At 42.0% G+C, this 18633-nt stretch overlaps 1 protein-coding gene across 2 annotated transcripts; it reads right to left on the minus strand.

The window, feature by feature from the left end:
* Nucleotides 1-10948: 10948 nt before the first annotated feature.
* Nucleotides 10949-14849, minus strand: hlx1 (H2.0-like homeo box 1). Of its 2 annotated transcripts, XM_084560903.1 has the most exons (4): nt 14121-14849; nt 13391-13573; nt 13057-13241; nt 10949-11798 (listed from the first exon to the last, which is right to left on the minus strand). In XM_084560903.1, the coding sequence occupies exons 1-4, from the start codon at nt 14569-14571 to the stop codon at nt 11457-11459; spliced, it is 1161 nt and encodes a 386-aa protein (XP_084417029.1). In that variant the 5' UTR covers nt 14572-14849; the 3' UTR covers nt 10949-11456. The 2 variants fall into 2 exon arrangements, with proteins under 2 accessions (XP_084417029.1, XP_084417030.1); XM_084560904.1 differs by lacking the exon at nt 13391-13573.
* Nucleotides 14850-18633: the final 3784 nt, after the last annotated feature.

Below are 18633 nucleotides of genomic sequence, written 5' to 3' on the forward strand. Positions count from 1 at the left end.
CAATAACAGTGCTGAAAAACTACTGGTGGACACAATCGGACCATATTTTGTCAAAAATGATTGTTTGATATGTTTCAATGCCAAGATTGGGTGTCACTTTGAAGTAAAGAAAGTCTGTACAATACAGTTTAATAAATTGGGCTTTAATTGATGGTGAAAATAAGTTTCAGTCCTACTATATACACTGCAAAGCCATGCTTTGTAATAACCAAATGAAGTCATTCAGCAGTTGGACAGGTATAAAAAATGAAAAGTTAAGCTTCCTTTAATATGGAAAATCCACGATAAACCTGTTTTGGGTTTAGATGACATAGCATCACTCCACAGCCCCCAGACTGTCCCATAGTCAGTAATTACAGGCTGTGTAGCATGTGTCTGTACGTCGTGTGGCCTGTGCTTCTGGCTGCCGAGGAGCCCTGCATCCCATCACAGGCCGTAATGGAAGCCAGATGTCTCCCTGTCTGTTTAAGACTCATAATCAATAGCCTCACTCAGAGCAGCTCTGACTTTCCCTGCGTCTCTCTCTCTCCCCTCTGACAGCTTGTTATGAGAGGATCTGTGTAGGAATGGCGTGTCTGTGCCGCAAACAAGGACAAGTGTGTCAAGAGTGAGATTAACTAATTGGATTCCCCACATGAGTTCTTGTTTGGGGGAGGAGGAGGGTGATGTGGTTGGGGTGCAAGGGAAGGGAAGTGATCCCTCCCTGTAGCCTCAACGAGCCACACGACACTGCAGACTTGTTCTTCCAACTCCCAGACATCAACTCTGGGAATTCAGGAGTAAAGGGATGGAGGGAAGGGGATTCCCATAAAAAAAAAAGGAAAATCTGTCCAAATAAATAACCTGAAGTGGCACTCAGAGCGACGCAGTGCATCTCCATTTCCTGTGACTGCTTCCTGCCGTCATGCAGGATCGCTTTATATCTCAATCCACGAACGTGGGCCAGGGGAAACATTATGGAGCCAATGACTTTTTGTTTCAGCGCGAGGGGAAGTGGAGGGTATGTATAGAGCGCTGGCTTACTGCAGGAAGAGGCAGAGGTGTGGTGATTGGAGTGTGCAGGTCGTGACCTCCAACTTGTAATGATCACCTGATGGATGTTGCGAGCCTGAGGTCAACTTTGTGTCAGGGTTGAACGGAGGAAAGCAGAGTGGCAGTTACGTGTGGTCGGGATGTCTGAGTGTGCTACACTGTGAAAAACATTTAACACCTCTTTATTTACTCCATCCTGTGACTATCAAGAATCAGAAGCGTCCTCTGGGTAGTTGGTATTCAGATAAAACACGTCACCCAAACAAAAACGATAAAGAGTTTTACAATGCTGCACGGGTTCCTTTCAAAATAAAAGCTTCGTATGGTAACTTTGGATCCAAATATAATTATTCCACCAAACATACGTTAAATAAGTTGTATACTCTGTGTAGGAAACCTTGTCACAATTACTTTACCCCACTATCTTTATTAAAGTGTGTACAGTTTGCATCCCAGTCCGAAACGGCAGCATTGGTAAAGACTAGTCGCTAACGATGGAGAGCAGAGGATTAATCTGATTTCTGCAGCGTTTCCAGCTTTCATATTCGCTGTTGTGACATTGCACATGTCAGTGTAACTCTTGACATTTGGCAACATGCCTGCCAATGTCACAAAGCCCAGCAGGGCAAGAAAAGAGACATTCATGTTGTGTATAAATAAATAAACGGTTTAGTGGTATTTCCCAAGTAGTTAGTTTGGAGCAAGAACAGAAAGTGAGAGCACCGCAAAATGTATGTGTTCAACATTTTTTTTATTTTTTTTAAAAGACAGTTTCAGTAATATTTTTAACATTTGCTCATGTGTTCACCTTCAAATCAGTCCGGATGAGTTTTTTTTTTTTATCATTTAACTTCTTGTTTCTTGCCCCATCTGGCCGTCAAAATCAGTTTCTCTAACACATAGGAAGAAGTATAAAACATATACACTAAGCATTTACCTGACGCTAGTTAATAATAAACTAAACTAAACAAATGGATACGACTAATTTAGGATGCATGTACTCACAAGAACTTCCCTCTTGTTGTGAGATTTGTTTTGTTTGCTTGCGTGCACGTTAACTGAGGCGAGTGTTTCTACGTCTGTGCGAATATCAGCAAATACCGCTGTTTACAGTAAATGTACAGTAGAGTGAGAAGAGCAGTTCCTGATGAGGGCCACTGGGAGAGGAGCTGCAGATTCGGGGTCGAGGCCTCCCTCCGTCCGTAGTGGGAATAGCTCCATCTCTCACTGATAAAGGCAGCTGGCTCTGGCGACGCTCAGTAAAGTTTTATAGTCAGATATGCACAGATGATTAGGCCAGCTGTGCAGTGTCATATATTCCTAAACAAACCCTGCAGGAACTGAACTCTCACCCCTTGCACATATGGGTTACAGGGCTCGCACTCACACTCTTGTTCATGCACTTAAATATGTGCAAACATTACGCACACCCACACACACACACGCACATAGCAAGAAGAGAACAAGAAAGTCACAGTGTGCTGGCTGGCTTGCATGAAAGCTTTGACTATGTGACCCTTATTAAACCTGTATAAATTATATTCTCCGTCAGTGCCTTAAGGTCTTAAAAATGCCTTTACCGTAACCACACAGATGCAAATAACGCCAGTAATTATGATCTCTCACCCGCATCTGAATCTGTCTGCTAAATCAGTTAAAAGGAAGTGGGACTAAAGGATGTGAAACTGAGCAGCGATTTCTATAAATCACCTGTTCACTCTCACTTGCATGTCTCCTCTCTGGTTGCTGTGGTGACAACCGTGTGGCTCGTTCTCTGTCCAAATTGTTTTGATCAAAGTAACTGTATAATACTCAGCAGCCCCCCGAAAAGCCCCGGCAGTTCGCTCTGCCACAGCTCTGTTTATTTTGGAACAAGAACAAGACAAACCAAAGTGACGTTTTATTTATTTTCCCGCTCTTGCCCTCTCCTCCCCTTAACAAGCCGAGTCGTGAAGAAGAATTTCGTGATAATCCATCAGCATCAGTCCAGAGTGTGTGTTCTCCAGAGGGCTGACACCAAACACACACTCTCACATGTAGATATAATGGAGTGTGACCAGGGCTAATGCAACAACACAGTCAGATAATTAGGGCTAATATCAGATAAAAGGGACGTGAGCAATGAGGCAAGGGACACACTTGATTGTGTTTGGTCCCTGGGGTGGTCCAAATACTGCAGGCTTGTAGCTTTTCACATCAAACTAAATAAATTAAAAGTGGTTTTCAAAATATTTTAATGACAAAAATAGTTGCTCTTGACCCCCCCCCCCCCTTCAGTTTCTGTGCTCGCATTTTAGAAAAAGTTGCTTGGCTCTGGTGAAATAAAAAGTCAAGGAGCATCTGATTTGATAAAGAGACAGCGTGCCCTGGTGACTTAACATTTACAGATTAAAGAGGCGAAAACCTTGTTAGTCATTTGACATTAGGATTAGCGGACATGCAGTTTATCTTGTTATTCACTGAGTGGTGTTTCGTTTTAGCTGTTCTCTATAAAACTACATCTGCGAGCCACGATAAGCACCAGAAAGGGGAAATGAGGAAACCTCAGACTATACTCAGCAGACTTAACATTTATCTTCTGAGAGGCCATGCAGGTGACTTCAGCTGCATCATTGGCTTCATTTCTTTCAGACTGCAACACAGTTTGTCCGTGCTTCATAATGTAAAATGAAAAAGAAAAAAAAAAACATCTTTATGGAACCTTAAAAACCTTAAAAAGTCTGGATGCAATCGCTGGTTTCTGGAGTCAGAGTCCTACATACCCACCATCCACCCTGGCCACCTCCTTGCAACTGGATAACAAAACGACAAAAAAAAAAAAAAAAAAAAAGATAAAAATAATAAAGTTGTCAGCACAATTTACATATTTAGTAATTTTCTTGTTAACTAATCTTGTGAATTAGACTCAACTGACTTTTTCATTTATAGCAGCTTAAACTTAACCCCATTTGAAGTGTCACCTCTTCCTGACATTTGAACATGAACCCTAAAATCTAACCTCATAACGTGATATTCTCATCACCGACAGAAATAATAATCTCATGTTCCCTAAAGCCAGGGCTGAGGTCGAATGTGCAAGCAACTCTCTCATTTGCACACACATAAAATCAACTCTATCTGGTGCTTGGACCCAGCGTACGTTTAGCCCGAAAGCCGCAGGCAGTTCAGCCCGGTTTCGGGGAGCGGAGTGAAAATTTGCTGCTGACGACAGGTCATGTGAAATGAAAGTGCTTTTTACATCCTCTCCTTTGTGTTTGCATCTCAGCAGGCAGCCAGAGCTCGGCCATAATCCCCCTCCCAGTGTGTACATCACTCAGTGAATTCAGCCTCTATGGAAACAGGCAGGCGGTCGGGCCGCTGCCATTTCGCAGCCTTAATTAATACCAAACCTCTTTACCCTTCACAAATTACAGCGTACACCGCACGAGGTTGGCTCAAGACAACAGTCTGCAGTCTGCAATAAAACGGTTCCTTCATGGCCACATTAAAAAACAGGGCGGTAGGTCAGAGGACGTCGAGCTTAGAACTGATTGCTGTTGGCCATCAGCTCAGAGTGTGTAGGCAGTGTATTATTTGAGAAGGGTGGTGAAAGAGAGCTTAAGTAGCTGCTGTCCAGGTGGCAGATTCTCAGAGGGATTCTCCAGCCATCCAAGGACAACCAGGAGAACGTTTTAGTGGAGCTAGAGGAGGGGAGGGAGGGAGGGGGGCGAGAGGGAGGAACTGGCCACCCCACAGTGCCCCGCTGGCTGTGGTCCGCAGCCAGTGCAGCAGTAGGTAACTCTGGAGCCAAGGTGGAGTGAGAAAGGAAGGGAGGAAACTCAGAGAGAAACCATGAAAAATGTGGAGCATGAAAATGTCTCCCTTGGTTTATGGCAGCGCAGCCTGGCTTCCAAGAGAAACACATCTTTAAATTTAACTTGAGATGTCTCTCCTTTTTTTTTTTTTTTTCTTCTTCTTCTTCTTTTTTTTTTTTCTTCCACTCCCAACTGCTGGCAAGAGCCTGGTTTTGAAAGCAAAGCCGAGATGCTTGGAAACTGCGACCATGTTAAAAAAGCACTCAATAATGTGGCTTTTTGGAAATGTGGCGACAGCTTCTGTGTGAGCGCGCTGGCGAACATGTTCGGTTCGTGTGCAGCTGCAGAGAAGACCTCAGCGCCAAGTATTCAGAAAAACACTCAGTTTACACGCTGATGGTATATTTACTGGAGGTGAATACGATGTGTGAGGAAGAGACTCTTAAAACAAGATCATTTAGCTCAGTTGATTAGTTTTGGCGATTTCAGTTTGACATGCAGTACATGAGACATAAACTCTTGGCGCTGGAGTCAGTTAATGTGCATTTGACTGTTTCTCCATAGCAACGTCAGCCACACTCTCCTCTAATACTCAAGGAGAAACGTCCCATGTGTTTGGAATAAAAGGCTATAAATAACAGACTTGATACTGGTTATTCCAGTGAATTGGATTAAAACGACTTGGGCGGATGGAAACATTTTGGACCGGTATCAAATTGAAGCTTCGTACCATGTAATAATATTTTGCTAGTCTCAGGGGGAAGTCATCTCTCAAACCGATGATTCAGAGCTCATTTAGGTAAGGAGCGTCCAGCCCATCTCATAAATCAGTGTTTGATGGAACAAACATACCTCTGAATGAAACAGAGCATCAACACTCGCCTCCTGTCATTACAATAACTGAATAAAATGCTCCATTGATGGTGAACACATTTTTTTGGACACATGTTGGCCAAAAGTTAACACCTCTGAGTTCAGTGGAGGCCATAAAACATTAGTTTATATGTAAGAGATTAAAATACTTTTGGTAGATAAAGCTAAGGTGTGAAAAGATGGAAACAGCGATGGAACGCAGCTAAGAGCATTCGCGGAAATGTTGTACTTGAGTGGACGTATTGCACTTGAGTATTTCAAGATATCTTTGCCAGATGTAGGTACTACTTCTGATGTTCTTCCGGACTCACGAGCTCGTGATCACGACATGGGAAGTCATGTACGCAAATTTTTTTTGTAATTCACGTGGTAATATCAGCCGTAAGTGATGGGAACGCTGCTGATAGGCAACTTCTGCCGTCTTGAACCCACCATTGCCGTAGCTCGCCAAAATACCAGTATGAAATCCAACCATTTTCATCCGCTTATCTCAAGTTAGGTCATGTTAGCAACAGGCCAACCACAGTATTTCAGACGTCACTCTCCCTAGCAACACGTCCTAGCTAACTCATAAAGAATCCCAAGGCATTTCCAGGCCAGTCGAGATATGTAATCCCTCTGGGCGCTCTCCAGGGTCTCCTCCCAGTTCGCCGTGCCCGGTTAACCTCCAAGGGGAGGCCAGATTTCCAACTGGCCCATCAGCCCATCTCTAGGGATCTCAGATGCTTCCATCCACAATGCCATTTTTTCAATCCATACCCAACCTTACCGAAAATGTCCACTCATGAGGTTATGTGCGCCATAAGAGGAAGTTGCTTTTATGGCCTGTTCTCGTGGCCCTACGCAAATGCAGCATTACACAGAAACCTACCCAACAGTAAGAACTACACGCTAAAAATCACCTTTGAGTCAATTGAGCACCAATAGAAGTAAAAATAAGAATACATAGTGTAAAATGTACCCAGTGTCGATCCACATAGTACCAGTTCAATGCTGTGTTAAATTAACTTGTTGCCTTGTTGGATTATTGACCCAATAAGTTTATTGTGAAGCTGTATTAGACACCTTAAAACAATTGTCACAGTTGTTTATGGCGTATTTTGGGCAAATGACACAGCAGTAATATAAAAACCAACACTAACACTGGGTTAGCACTGAAATGCTACTTACGAATGAATTAATGATAAACATATCACCTGATAGGCGTGATTCTGAGTACATACTGTCAGCTCTTATTTCTTATTTCTAAAACCCAAAATAGATTTTGCAGAGTCACTGAATGCACATACCGAGAACAATTTTGAGGCCGCTGTACTTTTACGATACAACTTTTAATTCTACCCAAGCGCATTTTGGAGCAAAACGTTGTTTTTAAACCGCCGGGTTTAGCATTTTTAGAGGCACCACAAATATTTTTAAAATGTGATGCACTGGTAAATGTTTCTCACAAGTAGATAAACCACATAAAAGTCTGCTGCTATAGTGCTTCATCCACATTTATGCAATAAATAATACGATGAAGAGTCATTGTGGTGCACAATAGTTTTGATGCTTAAAGCTTATTTTGCTGATACCTGCGTGCTCTTTCTTCAGAGTACTTCGTTATAAAAATAAATGGTGTTTTCCTGAGATGTTCCTATCGTCATAGTTATCATCCTCATCACCGTGACAATTAAACCGCTATCAAAGTCATCTCCCGAAATGAGGAAGAAGCAGAATTACTAAACTAAACCTGCATCTTTTTTTTGCACACCGCTTTCTTGAGTTACGGTTGCAGCTTTTTCTTTTTAACTCTGGCCGGCCTAAGGGGCTCTAATGCCTCCTCTGATGCATTACGGCAACGGGGGGAGAAATCTCCATCAGCCTATCAAGCAACTTCACAGATAATGCCTCAAAGCACTTGAGACGTCACCGCTTTTAGTCGCGTTAATTCCTCAGCGCCTGCAGACAGAACCCCCCCCTCCCCCACCACCAGCACCACCTCCTCCTCTGCTCTCACAGAGGTAATTTGTTTTACACAGTTACTTTTTCAAAGCGTTAAATATTGACGAAATCTGCGAGGTTTGTTTTATGGGTTGCCCTGTCCTGGGGTTGCCAAGAGGGACGTATAGGACAGGCTTTTAATGGAGGCGGAAAGGCTGACATTAAATACCGGCCAGATGGACTTTCTCCTATCCTGCTCATAAAAGTTCTTAGGACAGTTCACAAATCAAGGCCTCTCAGTATTATGTTAAGCGTTTGGATTGTTATTGTTATTGTACATTTGCAAATACAAATGTAATTTATAGCTTTTCGGGCATAATTTCTGGACTCAACCCACCCAGACATTTAATACATGAGCGTTTAACAGTTAATATTAGGTTGATAAAGTGCCCGGGGCTTTTACAGCCTTCCATGGAAACTGGGTATCATAACTCTGACAACTTCTCATCCAGCGTGAATTAAGAGCGAAGATTAAGACGCGTTGCATCCACTTCGTTATATGTCCTATCGAGTTTAGGGGTAAACTATCTGCTTTATGGAAACAAAAGGCAACAGGTATACCGTATAGCCAGGCAGAAGAAGAAGAAGGGGGGGGGGGTGAAGAGTGAAATTCAAGATGCTAAGCTAAAACGGAAAAACGGCAGCTCTCCTGGGGTCAGTCCTCTTTCCGGAGGAGAGGAAAGTGGACCCCATAGTAGACGGCGTTTGCGGTGGTCCTGGTTTTTGGGTCAGTCATTATGATGTTGCTGCTAACATGACAACGAAAAAAAAAAACAATCGCTTCAAGTTCCCCGACTGAGATGTGATGCAGTCCAAAGAAGGGCCGGGGATTTATTTTACATGTCTTTATATCAAGTTTTTCCACCTTCCAATACAGTTTGCAATGCAACGTTTACTAAAGTAGCCGCATGAGACACAGCACTTGAGTATTTTCAGCTCAACCTACTTTTTACTTACATTTCAAATGCAAATATTGAACTTTTTACTCTTCCGCATTCATTTTAAAGCTAGATTTACCCCTTCAAACACCAGACACTGTATAAATTAGTCAAAATAGCTCCCACTGGATCATGATTGAGCTTCTTCTTCACTCTGTGATGCTCTAAAACGTTATTTTATTCCACTGACGTTGAGTGAAAGTGACAACAACTGTGGAAGAAGCACTACAGTGCAGAAATACTGTTTCTTTTGTGAAGGTACACAAGTATTGGCATCAAAATATACCTCGGACAGAATAACACTAATTATATTGCTGAATTACAACTCACAGTGTCGTTCTTGCGTTGAAAAATATATAATATATAATATAAAACAAATTGAATCTGCAGGTTAACCACGAATAAAAGCTATGAATTAAATCTTATGAATTAAAATGCAGCATTTATGTAGTAGAGCATTAGCATGGAGTAGCAGAAAATGGAAAAACTCAAAGTACAGTTGCATCAAAATTGCACGTGCTTGAGTAAATGTATGTGCCAACACCGAGAGACAGAGCAGTAACTACCTGAGAGTTTATCCTCGGTATTATATTATAGAATTAGTAAGTTTAGTATTTTTATTATGTTAGTAGATCTTTATTGGGCCAACAAGTAAAAGAGTCTGGGATTTATTTCATGTGATGTGGACAAAACCTTGAAGCTGAATTATATTGATCTCCATGTTGTGTAGAAAAAGTATAGTTTAGCTAGATCAAAAAACAATCGAAATCTGGTGATTGTTTTGTATTAGTATTAGTATTTCTAAGATCCGGAAAGAGTACTTCAGGAACACTTTGCGGCCAGTACTTTTGTAGTAAAAATTTAGATGCAGAACATTGACCTCCAATCCTAAGTCCTCACACATCTTCCACTTACGGGATACTTCACAAAGCTGTTATTTATTTTATGTAAACCATGCACCGAGCTTGTTTTACCATTAAGGCCTATTTTCCATCAACAAACCTCTTAACGGGCGAGGAACGTTGTCACAGATTAATGCAATAAAAAACAAAAAAAAAGTCTCTTAAATTTATAGTGGCAAACAAGAATGTGACTCAGCTTGTCATGTTACACAATCGCTGTGCAGCGACTGAATTTGAAAGAAAAACACTTAATCAGGAGGAATTTTCTGGATAAGTCATCACTTTTTTGCACAAAAATACTTTAAATGGAGCAGAGTGGCCCTGACTGCAGCGATGACTAAATAAATATTGAGCTTTGTAAGGACATTTACACAGTCATTTTGGAAAAAGGAAGGAGATGCATTAGATTCATGTGTGTCTTATAAAACATTATTACTCTGACAGACTTAATGGACATGCAAAAAGGACAGGGAGCCGTCCTTAAACATCAGGAAACTGGTTTTAATTGTGCTGCACAGATCCACTGCTGCCATTTTTCTGTCTTATAAATTCTGAGCAGTCACCATTAAACATCACGATAAGGCTGATTGGGAAATCGCATTTCAACACCACAGTGTCCTCGTATTGCAGTGGCATAATTTTCTCGTGTGATGTGGGACATTAAGCCCCCGGTGAGTGACTGCAGGCAGCGCTGCTGAGAAGGACACGTCGACTGGATGCGTGTCTGGATGCGTAAAATATGCTCATCCGGGTCGTCGCTGCTATCTGGAGCCAGTGAATGTATACAAACTATAAATTAGCCTCTTCTTCTACTCCTTCTGCCAGAGCCACGGCGTGCACGGGAGAAACTTATAGAGTTATTAATGTGCTTATGTGTAAGAGAATGAAGACATTTGTCACGGAGGAATGACACGACGATGGAAGTTTAAAAAATGGGTTGTTTACGAGCCATTGTGGTTTAAAAAAAAAAAAAAAAAGTGGTTCAAATAAAATAATATTAACTTAATATTATATTTTAAAAGGGCTCTTATGCAATGTATTTATTGACATGTATTTAGTCATTATTTTATTTAATTTTCGTGGACTAAACCACGGATTTCGGACAGCAGCTATTTTCACGTTTTTATTTTTTTTTATTTATGTATATTTCCTTGCATTCACATCGTTTAATTGCAGCTGTTGTTTTATTTTCTATATATTTTTTAATTTGAATGCAAATAAAAAAAATTAAGAAAAATCGATTTTGCAACAAATATATCAGTTTACGATAAAACCAGGGCGTGCACGCAGCTTATGGACATTTAAATAATAATAAAAATAATGAAAATAAAAATAATGATGATGAAAATAAAATAATACGATTCAGAGTAAGATTTTTTTTATTTACAATATTTTCAGTGCAAATTATTATTAACAAAAATAGCACAACTACATACAAAATAAAAACAACAATATATGAACACTGCCGTGATGTTCTGAGATTCCATTAACGAGTGGTTCATAACCTACAAAATAAAATTTCACAACTGCAGGTTTTCCTTCGTTTGAGGAAAACACATGATGCACACAGAAGCTCTCGGTAAACGACAGTAAGGAGACACTGAAAGAGGCCGGAAGGGTGGATTTATTTTATTATTTAAATATGATTTGTTATTATTATTATTGTTATTATTGGACAAGACGAAAAAAAAAATGGGGACAAAATCTAATAAAATGTACAATTTATTTTGGAGCATGTGTCTGACCTAATGAGCGAATAATAATAATAATAATAATAATAATAAAAAGTCTCTTCGCTCCATTTCTCCCCAGGTATTAAACCGACATGGTTTTATTGCTACAGTCTCCTGGCATGTCCGGTCACTGTCGTTCTTCTGTGAAAAATAATAAAAACATCTCATTGTTCTTGGACCAGCGTGGACTCATAATAGCCTTCATATTAACACCTGGGAGGCCGCTGTGTCCGTGACCGCGGCCGCTACCGCCGCCGCCGCGTCCGCGCCGCCGGCCGGCGCGCTCCCGCTCATGATCACGCTGGTCTTATTGTGCTCGGAAACGTCCAAATGTCCGTCAGCGCTCTCCTCGTCGGCCTCGTCGGATTCGCACTCGCTCCTTCCCTCGCTCTCACACTCGGACTCCAGCGGCTCTTTGGGCTCCCTGCTGCCGGCCTCGGACAGACCTTTCTCCGGCTTCTCCTCCTTCTCCTTGTCCTTCTGAGCCTGGGCCTCCTTGGAGTGTCTCCACTTCATGCGTCTGTTCTGGAACCACACTTTCACCTGCGCACACACATGCAACCAAACCAGCGTTAGACTAGTCTGCCTCTCAGCCGTTTATACAAATAGCAGTCCAGCCACAGCTGCAGCATTTTAGCACAATGCCTGGATTTAATTTCCTCAAATATTCCAGAAAATGTTTTGCAGTAAGATGCACAATCATAAAGATGTGCTTTTTAAAATGTATATCCTTTCATTTAATGATAAAAAATAGTTTGCACCCATTGCACTTTGCACAGACTATATCCAACCAGGAAATAATTGTTTTTGCAAGGAAGACATAACAATGTGCAAACGTGCTCCTAAAAGATCCACTGAACACGACAATAAATGTGTTGGTAACCTGAAAAAACAATATAATCAAATGCAACAATGGTCAGAAATAATCCTGAACTAGCGCTCGCATGCTCCTAGGCGAGAATACAAGTGGCTCAGACATTTGCAGGCTGACAGAAGCATGGTGAAATGTAAACAAAAACAAGTGTTGCTCTAGATGTGGTGAAATCTGGCACACAGCGAGACGCCTCGCAGCCAATCAGGACGCCCCGCGTGCGGTCATGATGCCGCATGTCAGTTGCAGGCCTTGATCACGGCCTCTTAAGTCTGCTGTTTGTGATTATTTGAAGAATCTGAGTGAGGGACAAACATGCAGTTGGCTCATTTTTATTTAATTCACTCGATGCTTTTCAAGACTATAAATGTACACAGGAGCACATAATTCATTTCATGTCTTCGGTGACTGAGGACACTGAAATGTCTCTGAATGTCACTGAGTGTGTCTTGACCAACAAAAGGGACATAGTGAGGATTTAAAAGTGTGTTTCCAGTTATTTTAGTGATCACAGGCTGCATTCAGAGCTACGAAATTAAATACCAACAGAAAATATAATTTATAAACAGTTATTAAATTTGATCAGATTAAAAACAACTCTATTTAATGTGCTCACATACGCAATATTTATAAGATCCTGGCTATGGCCCATGGCAACAACAAGTCTTTCTACATACTCAAATAAAACAAATGCAAAAATAATACAGTTTCCACCAGCGTTCACCTTTCAAAATTATATGAAGGCCATATATATATATGGATTAACAAATCCTCAACACGGAGGGGTTTTTAACGGGTACAATAACAGCCAAATAATAATCTCAGTCTAGTTTAAGATCTAAATTTAACAGAAATTAAAGAGCATCTATTCTGTAGGAATAAAAAAAAGAATAAAACGATGCGGGCCTAAATCTATCTGCGTCCTCTTACCTGAGCGTCTGTCAGTCCCAGCATCGCAGCCAGCTGTTTTCTGTCTGGCTTGGTGACATACTTCTGTATTTCAAATCTCTTCTCGAGTCCTTTCCTCTGCAGGTTCGAGAACACTGCCCTCGACCACGACCTTTTCCTCTTGTACGTCTGCGGCATTGTGTCTTTCGTGAGGACGGCGTATGGACCTAGAAGACATGAAGGGAGGGTGGGGGGGGGGGGGGGGGACAGGAGGTTAAAGCGAGGACGGTCCCGTAATCAGATTGCCATTCAAAAAGTCTCACGTCTAAAGACAGGCCATCCTTCCGTCTGCTACGGTCCTACATGTGGTGTCTACCTGGGAAGGTGTCCTGAAACTGATGCTGGCCTGAGTGTCTGCTGCTGCTGCTGCCTAGTGAACTCATCATGGAGGACGCGTCGCTCATCCCGGGGTCTATGGAGGAGAAGTACTGGCTGGCCGGAGGCTGAACGGGGATGTGGATGCCTGACTGACGGTTCGAGCTAACGATGGACGTGAGATCTGTCACAGAGCGAGAGATGAGGGGCTTCAGTCAGCAAAGTGAGTTATCGCAGTGACACACATGCAGCCTGCTTGAAGACTACAACGCACTCTTTGAGGGGCAAAGATGGTCTAAAGTTTAGAGAGGAGGAAGCTTTGAATTCTGGGCTTTAGCTGCTTTTGAATGCACTTCCAGCTGTGTTGCTGCTGTTTGTAGCTGATCCTGACCTCTGACCTCTTGTTAGGGGGCAATAGAGGAGATGAATTCCCCACATGGCTCCTTAATAGGAGACTATTTGCGCTCTAACTACTCTGTGAACAAGTCAAGCAGTGTTATAAAGTGGAACTGACTGCACATGTGCAAAGTTATTGGTTGCTTCTGGTTTGCTGGTTTCATTTTCTAAACTGTGTGTCTTTTTAACTCACTTGAGGAGATCACAAAAATATTCTCTCAGGGCATTTAACACATACTTGTCTACTGATTTCCTTGTGGCTGACATGACAGGAATCTACTCTGTAAACACCACTTCTTTTAGATATTTTAATGCAGTTAAATCTCTCTGCTCACCTCTTAGCGACGACTTTTCTTTGCATTTTGGATCAAAGTCTGTTGACAGTATCCGATCAATTCCAAATTTGAGGTCTTTGCTTGAAGGCGGTGGGGCTTGTTGGGAGTTGTACGCCGTTCTGGAGACTGAGGTTAGCTGTAGTCCGTGTCTGTGGTACGGAGACGCCGGACTCATCCTGGCACCGTACACCGACTGCTCCGGCGCGACAGGAGAAGGGCGCAGAGGGGAGCTGCCGGAGTGGCCCGGCTGAGCGCGGTGGTGGTGGTGGTGTCCCATGTGCACCATGAGCGCTGAGGATCCCGGGATGTTCTCCGCATCCCCAGCCTGCAAAATATCTGCGATGCAAAACGAGGGCTTCTTCATTGTATCCACAGCGAAGCCCCCTGCGCAGTACGCGGACCAGAGGCTGAAATTTGATGCGTAAAACGGGTTGATCCCGGCCGTGTACATCCCGGAGCCGCGTCGTATTGTTACTCAGAAGAGAGAGTTTAAAAGGAGAGGCATGTAGAAAAAAAAAAAAAGAAGAAGAAGAAGCACGGGTAGCGTTTTAGGAGGACAGATGACCGTCCTCTTTGTGTAAGTGCCAAAATCGCTCTCCCAACTCTGAAATCCTAACCCTGCAGTTCCACTCCGAAGTTCCTCCGCTGACACTGATTGGTCGCCGTTTGAGCCAATGGACGCTTTGCGCTCGCTCGCATCACGCCCTTAACAAACGAGGATGATGTGTAACCGACTCTCTCTCTCCCTCTCTGACACGCACATGACCAGGGACACTTCGGAGCAATTTTAATCCAGAGATGATGGATTGATCACTTAAAGAGAACCTCCTTCTCACCCATATCACCGCACGCAAAAATAGTCATTACGCAGGAACTCTAGGGTTAATTCGGGTTTCTGGAAACGTACGTGGGCCATTCACGCACACACACTACAGATATTTGCAAGATAAAAACTGATTTGTCAGCTTTAAGCACGTACTATATGTTTAAAAATAAATCTAAATCGACGCACTCGATAATAAACTGCGCTCCTATAACCAGGGGGCCCAGGAGGGTCTCTATTAGCTCCGGCTCATCCTGTTTTTGATGGGCCGTGATTCGTGTTAAATGAGCGGATGTGCCCCGCTAGATTTGCCCCCCTCCTCCCCAAAAATAGAACCCGTTTTAGTATTTTAGGATACAGCAGAAATCCTTATTTCTTCCGGCGCAGAAAGGGGGGAAACTTTATAATGACCGCTAGAACTTCCCTTTTTCAATATTTGTGCAACTTTATCTCAACCTGCAAGTTGCACGGTGACGCAAATCCGTCCCCATGCTCATAATAAACAGAGGAAATCTATTCCCCTCTAAAACGAAAACACAATTAACTTCAGAGGCGATACTTCATCCGCAAGGCCCCTCAAGATTCACACGTTGGGTCGCGGCCAATAAAGATTTTATAATCAGGGGACTTAAATAGGGCTTTTAAGTAGTTTTCCTGCAGACTTAGAAGACATTAATTCTTTGATTTTATTGTTCCTACGTGTGAGTTTGTGCACTTTATATATATTTAATAGTCAATTAACTCCTTCTCTTTCGCTTTCTTCCCCCACTGTGGTGCCCTGATACTGTTTGGATCCCCCCCACCACCACCTCCTCCCTCGGACTCTGCAGATCGCATGTTTCTCTTGCATGTGTCGAAACAATGGCTTCTGAAGCCCGCATTCATTTAGTCTTGATTCATGCGGGCGGAAGGGCCGATGACCCTGACTCCCCGCTATCATGATGTTTTCGAGTGACACTTTTCCGGGTTAAAATTAGAAATGACATTTAACGTTTGCCCTCCATCACGCAGTCAAAACAATCCAGGGAAGAGGATGTAGCAGACGCAGCACGCCTCGAGTTATTTCAGGTGCTGATGAGCTTTTCAGTGGGAAGCGTTTAGGAAAAACACGCAGGCCTCGGATCGGACTTTTACGCACGGCGTCTGTCATAAAAAAAAAACCGTGAGGAGCAGGGAGACAGAGGGGAAACGGCAGAATTAATGTTAGTCTAGTTAAATATCAGCTGCACCATAATTTATAATTTGCACCAGAAGAAAAGGCAGATTTGTATTTTCAGACAGTCAGAGCGGAATCAGTTGCAGTTTTCTCAAACTTTGCGCAAAATGTTTATTTTTAACGTGGCTATATGTTCGTGTTAAAAAACAAAGAGTAGGCAGCAAGCTTCCAAAAATAAACTCCAGCCTTTATATTATTACAGCAGGGCTGAAAAATTAATATATAATTTTTTAAATGTCACACTTGATCTCCAACTCACCTGTAAAAACTGAAATATATATATTTTATTCTTCCACAGCTCGGCTGGATACTATTATTCACCTTTATTTCCCCTTTCTGAGCCGGAGTCCTCCGTGGAGCTGTGTAAATGATGGCAGGTGGGATTACTGCCAGTGCCAGCGACTCTCTGGTTAAAGCAGCGCTCCAGATCTGAGTCTGTCTGAAACAATAGAGGAGTCAGAGTTACTGTCAGTCGCTTTTTTTTTCCTCGGAGGAAGAGTATTTCCCTTGACATATTGTGTTAGGCGCTTTATAGGCAAAGGAGTTCATGACTGTGTTTTTCCACTGTTAGTGTCCCCTCACGGTTTCAGTAAGCACAGTCACAATCCAAGTCCTGTACTTCATCACTGTGATATTTTAGTTTTATGCAACATTTATATCGCATAATTCTTCAGAGTCCTCAATTGCTTTTTAGATTTAGAATTTATATTTAAAAAAAAAACACACAGTTGATAAAGATTTTGATTCCTTTGAAGCTTTTTGTGATCTCTATACAGAAAAGCTCTCCAACTATCTATTATCCTTTAATTTAAATAATAAATAATAAAACCCAAACGGGTAAAGATTGCACATATTTCTCAAACAAATACAAATATGTGTTGCAGAAGTTATTTTCCCTCCGCTTCTTTCTGCACCGTTAGTTTTCTTATAACCCGTAAAGTAAATAAGTTGCGACCCTCAGGGCAGGGCCTTGACCCCTAGTCTGCGAAACCCTCCAATAATTACCGACAGTTTATTATATTAAACAAACAAACAAATAAATCTAAATCTGTATGGCAAATTTATATATCTTCCTTATCCCATTTATTATCTCACAACCCATCAGGTCATCATGTTACAACCCTCTGGAGGGCCTTGACCCCTAGTCCGCGAACACCTCTTTCAAACATTTTTGGCCTGTGACCTCTTGGAAGAAAGCTCTTGAAACTTCTAGTAAGCTTTCATTTAAATAACACACACATTAATAAATGCAAATTAGTGCAGCAGAAGCTTTTTTTTCTGCTTTCTTATCACATAAATCTCACAACCCATCAGGTCGTTATGTTGCGACCCTTTAGAGGCAGTTGACCCTTAGTCAACGAACCTCTTCAATAAACTACCTACAGTATCTATATAAATAATTATTCTAGGCCCAAATAGTTAAACATTGCATATATTCAATAAACAAACAAATAAATACTAATTTGTATAATAGACGCTTTTTTTAATCGTTCTTTTTCATCGCAGTATTTATCTTATGACCCATCATTTAAATATGCTGTGACTCTGTGGAGGGCCTTGACCCCTAGCCTGTGAACCCCTCCAATAAAATGTCTACAATAACTGTATATACACCGACCAGGCATAACATTATGACCACCTTCCTAATATTGTGTAGGTCTCCCTTGTGCCTCCAAAACAGTTGTGACTCATCAGAGAATGGACATGGGCCTTCTGAGGGTGTCCTGTGGTGACTGGCAACAGAATGTTGTTAGTGGGGGCCTTTGGGTCCTATGGGTTGAGGGGAGGGGTCTCTGTGGATCATCCCACAGATACTTGATCAGTTTCCGATCCAGTGAATTTGGAGGTCAGGTCAACACCTTATGCTGTTCTTAAAGCATTTTTGTGTGTGTGTCTGTGTCAGGCTGCATCTTGCTGGGGATGGCTGCTGCCATCAAGGAGTGTCATTGCTATGGGGTGGGGGTGCCTGGTCTGGTCTAGGTGGGTGCTACATGTCTAAGTAACATCCACATGAATGCCAGGTCCAAACACTGAATTGTGACAAGATGGTCAATGTTATTTACTTCTCCTGTCAGTGGTCATAATGTTGTGGCTGATCGGTGTAAAGTAATTAGAACTTATAATGTCTTCCAGCATTAGTGCATTTGTATTACTAGTCCAATAATGTTATATAATAATAATAATAATAATAATAATAATAAATGTTTTTCTGCATAGTGTGATACTGATATTTTCCTGATTACAAAGTTAAATGCAAATCTTAACACGGCTCAACTTTTACTGCTTCAACCTCCAAAAACGTCCAAAAAACATGATGCTTATTTTCCATGAATTACTAAAAATTATCGAAATGAAAAAATGTCTAAATAAGTGCTTTATCGACTAATCCTCTCACAGGAGACAGCTGCTCTGCTCTGCTCTGCGTCCATGCACTCTGCACTGAAGCTAATCAGAGCTTAAACAAACAACATGAA

The sequence above is a fragment of the Chelon labrosus genome (assembly GCF_963514085.1).
Source record: "Chelon labrosus genome assembly, chromosome: 14".
NCBI lineage: Eukaryota > Metazoa > Chordata > Actinopteri > Mugiliformes > Mugilidae > Chelon > Chelon labrosus.

Coding starts and splice junctions, on each gene's coding strand:
- hlx1 (XM_084560903.1), bottom strand. CDS start 14,571: ATGTACACGGCCGGGATCAACCCGTTTTACGCATCAAATTTCAGCCTC. Junction 13,574..14,120: donor AGAAAAGTCGTCGCTAAGAG/GTGAGCAGAGAG, acceptor GCTCTGTGACAG/ATCTCACGTCCATCGTTAGC. Junction 13,242..13,390: donor GTTTCAGGACACCTTCCCAG/GTAGACACCACA, acceptor CATGTCTTCTAG/GTCCATACGCCGTCCTCACG.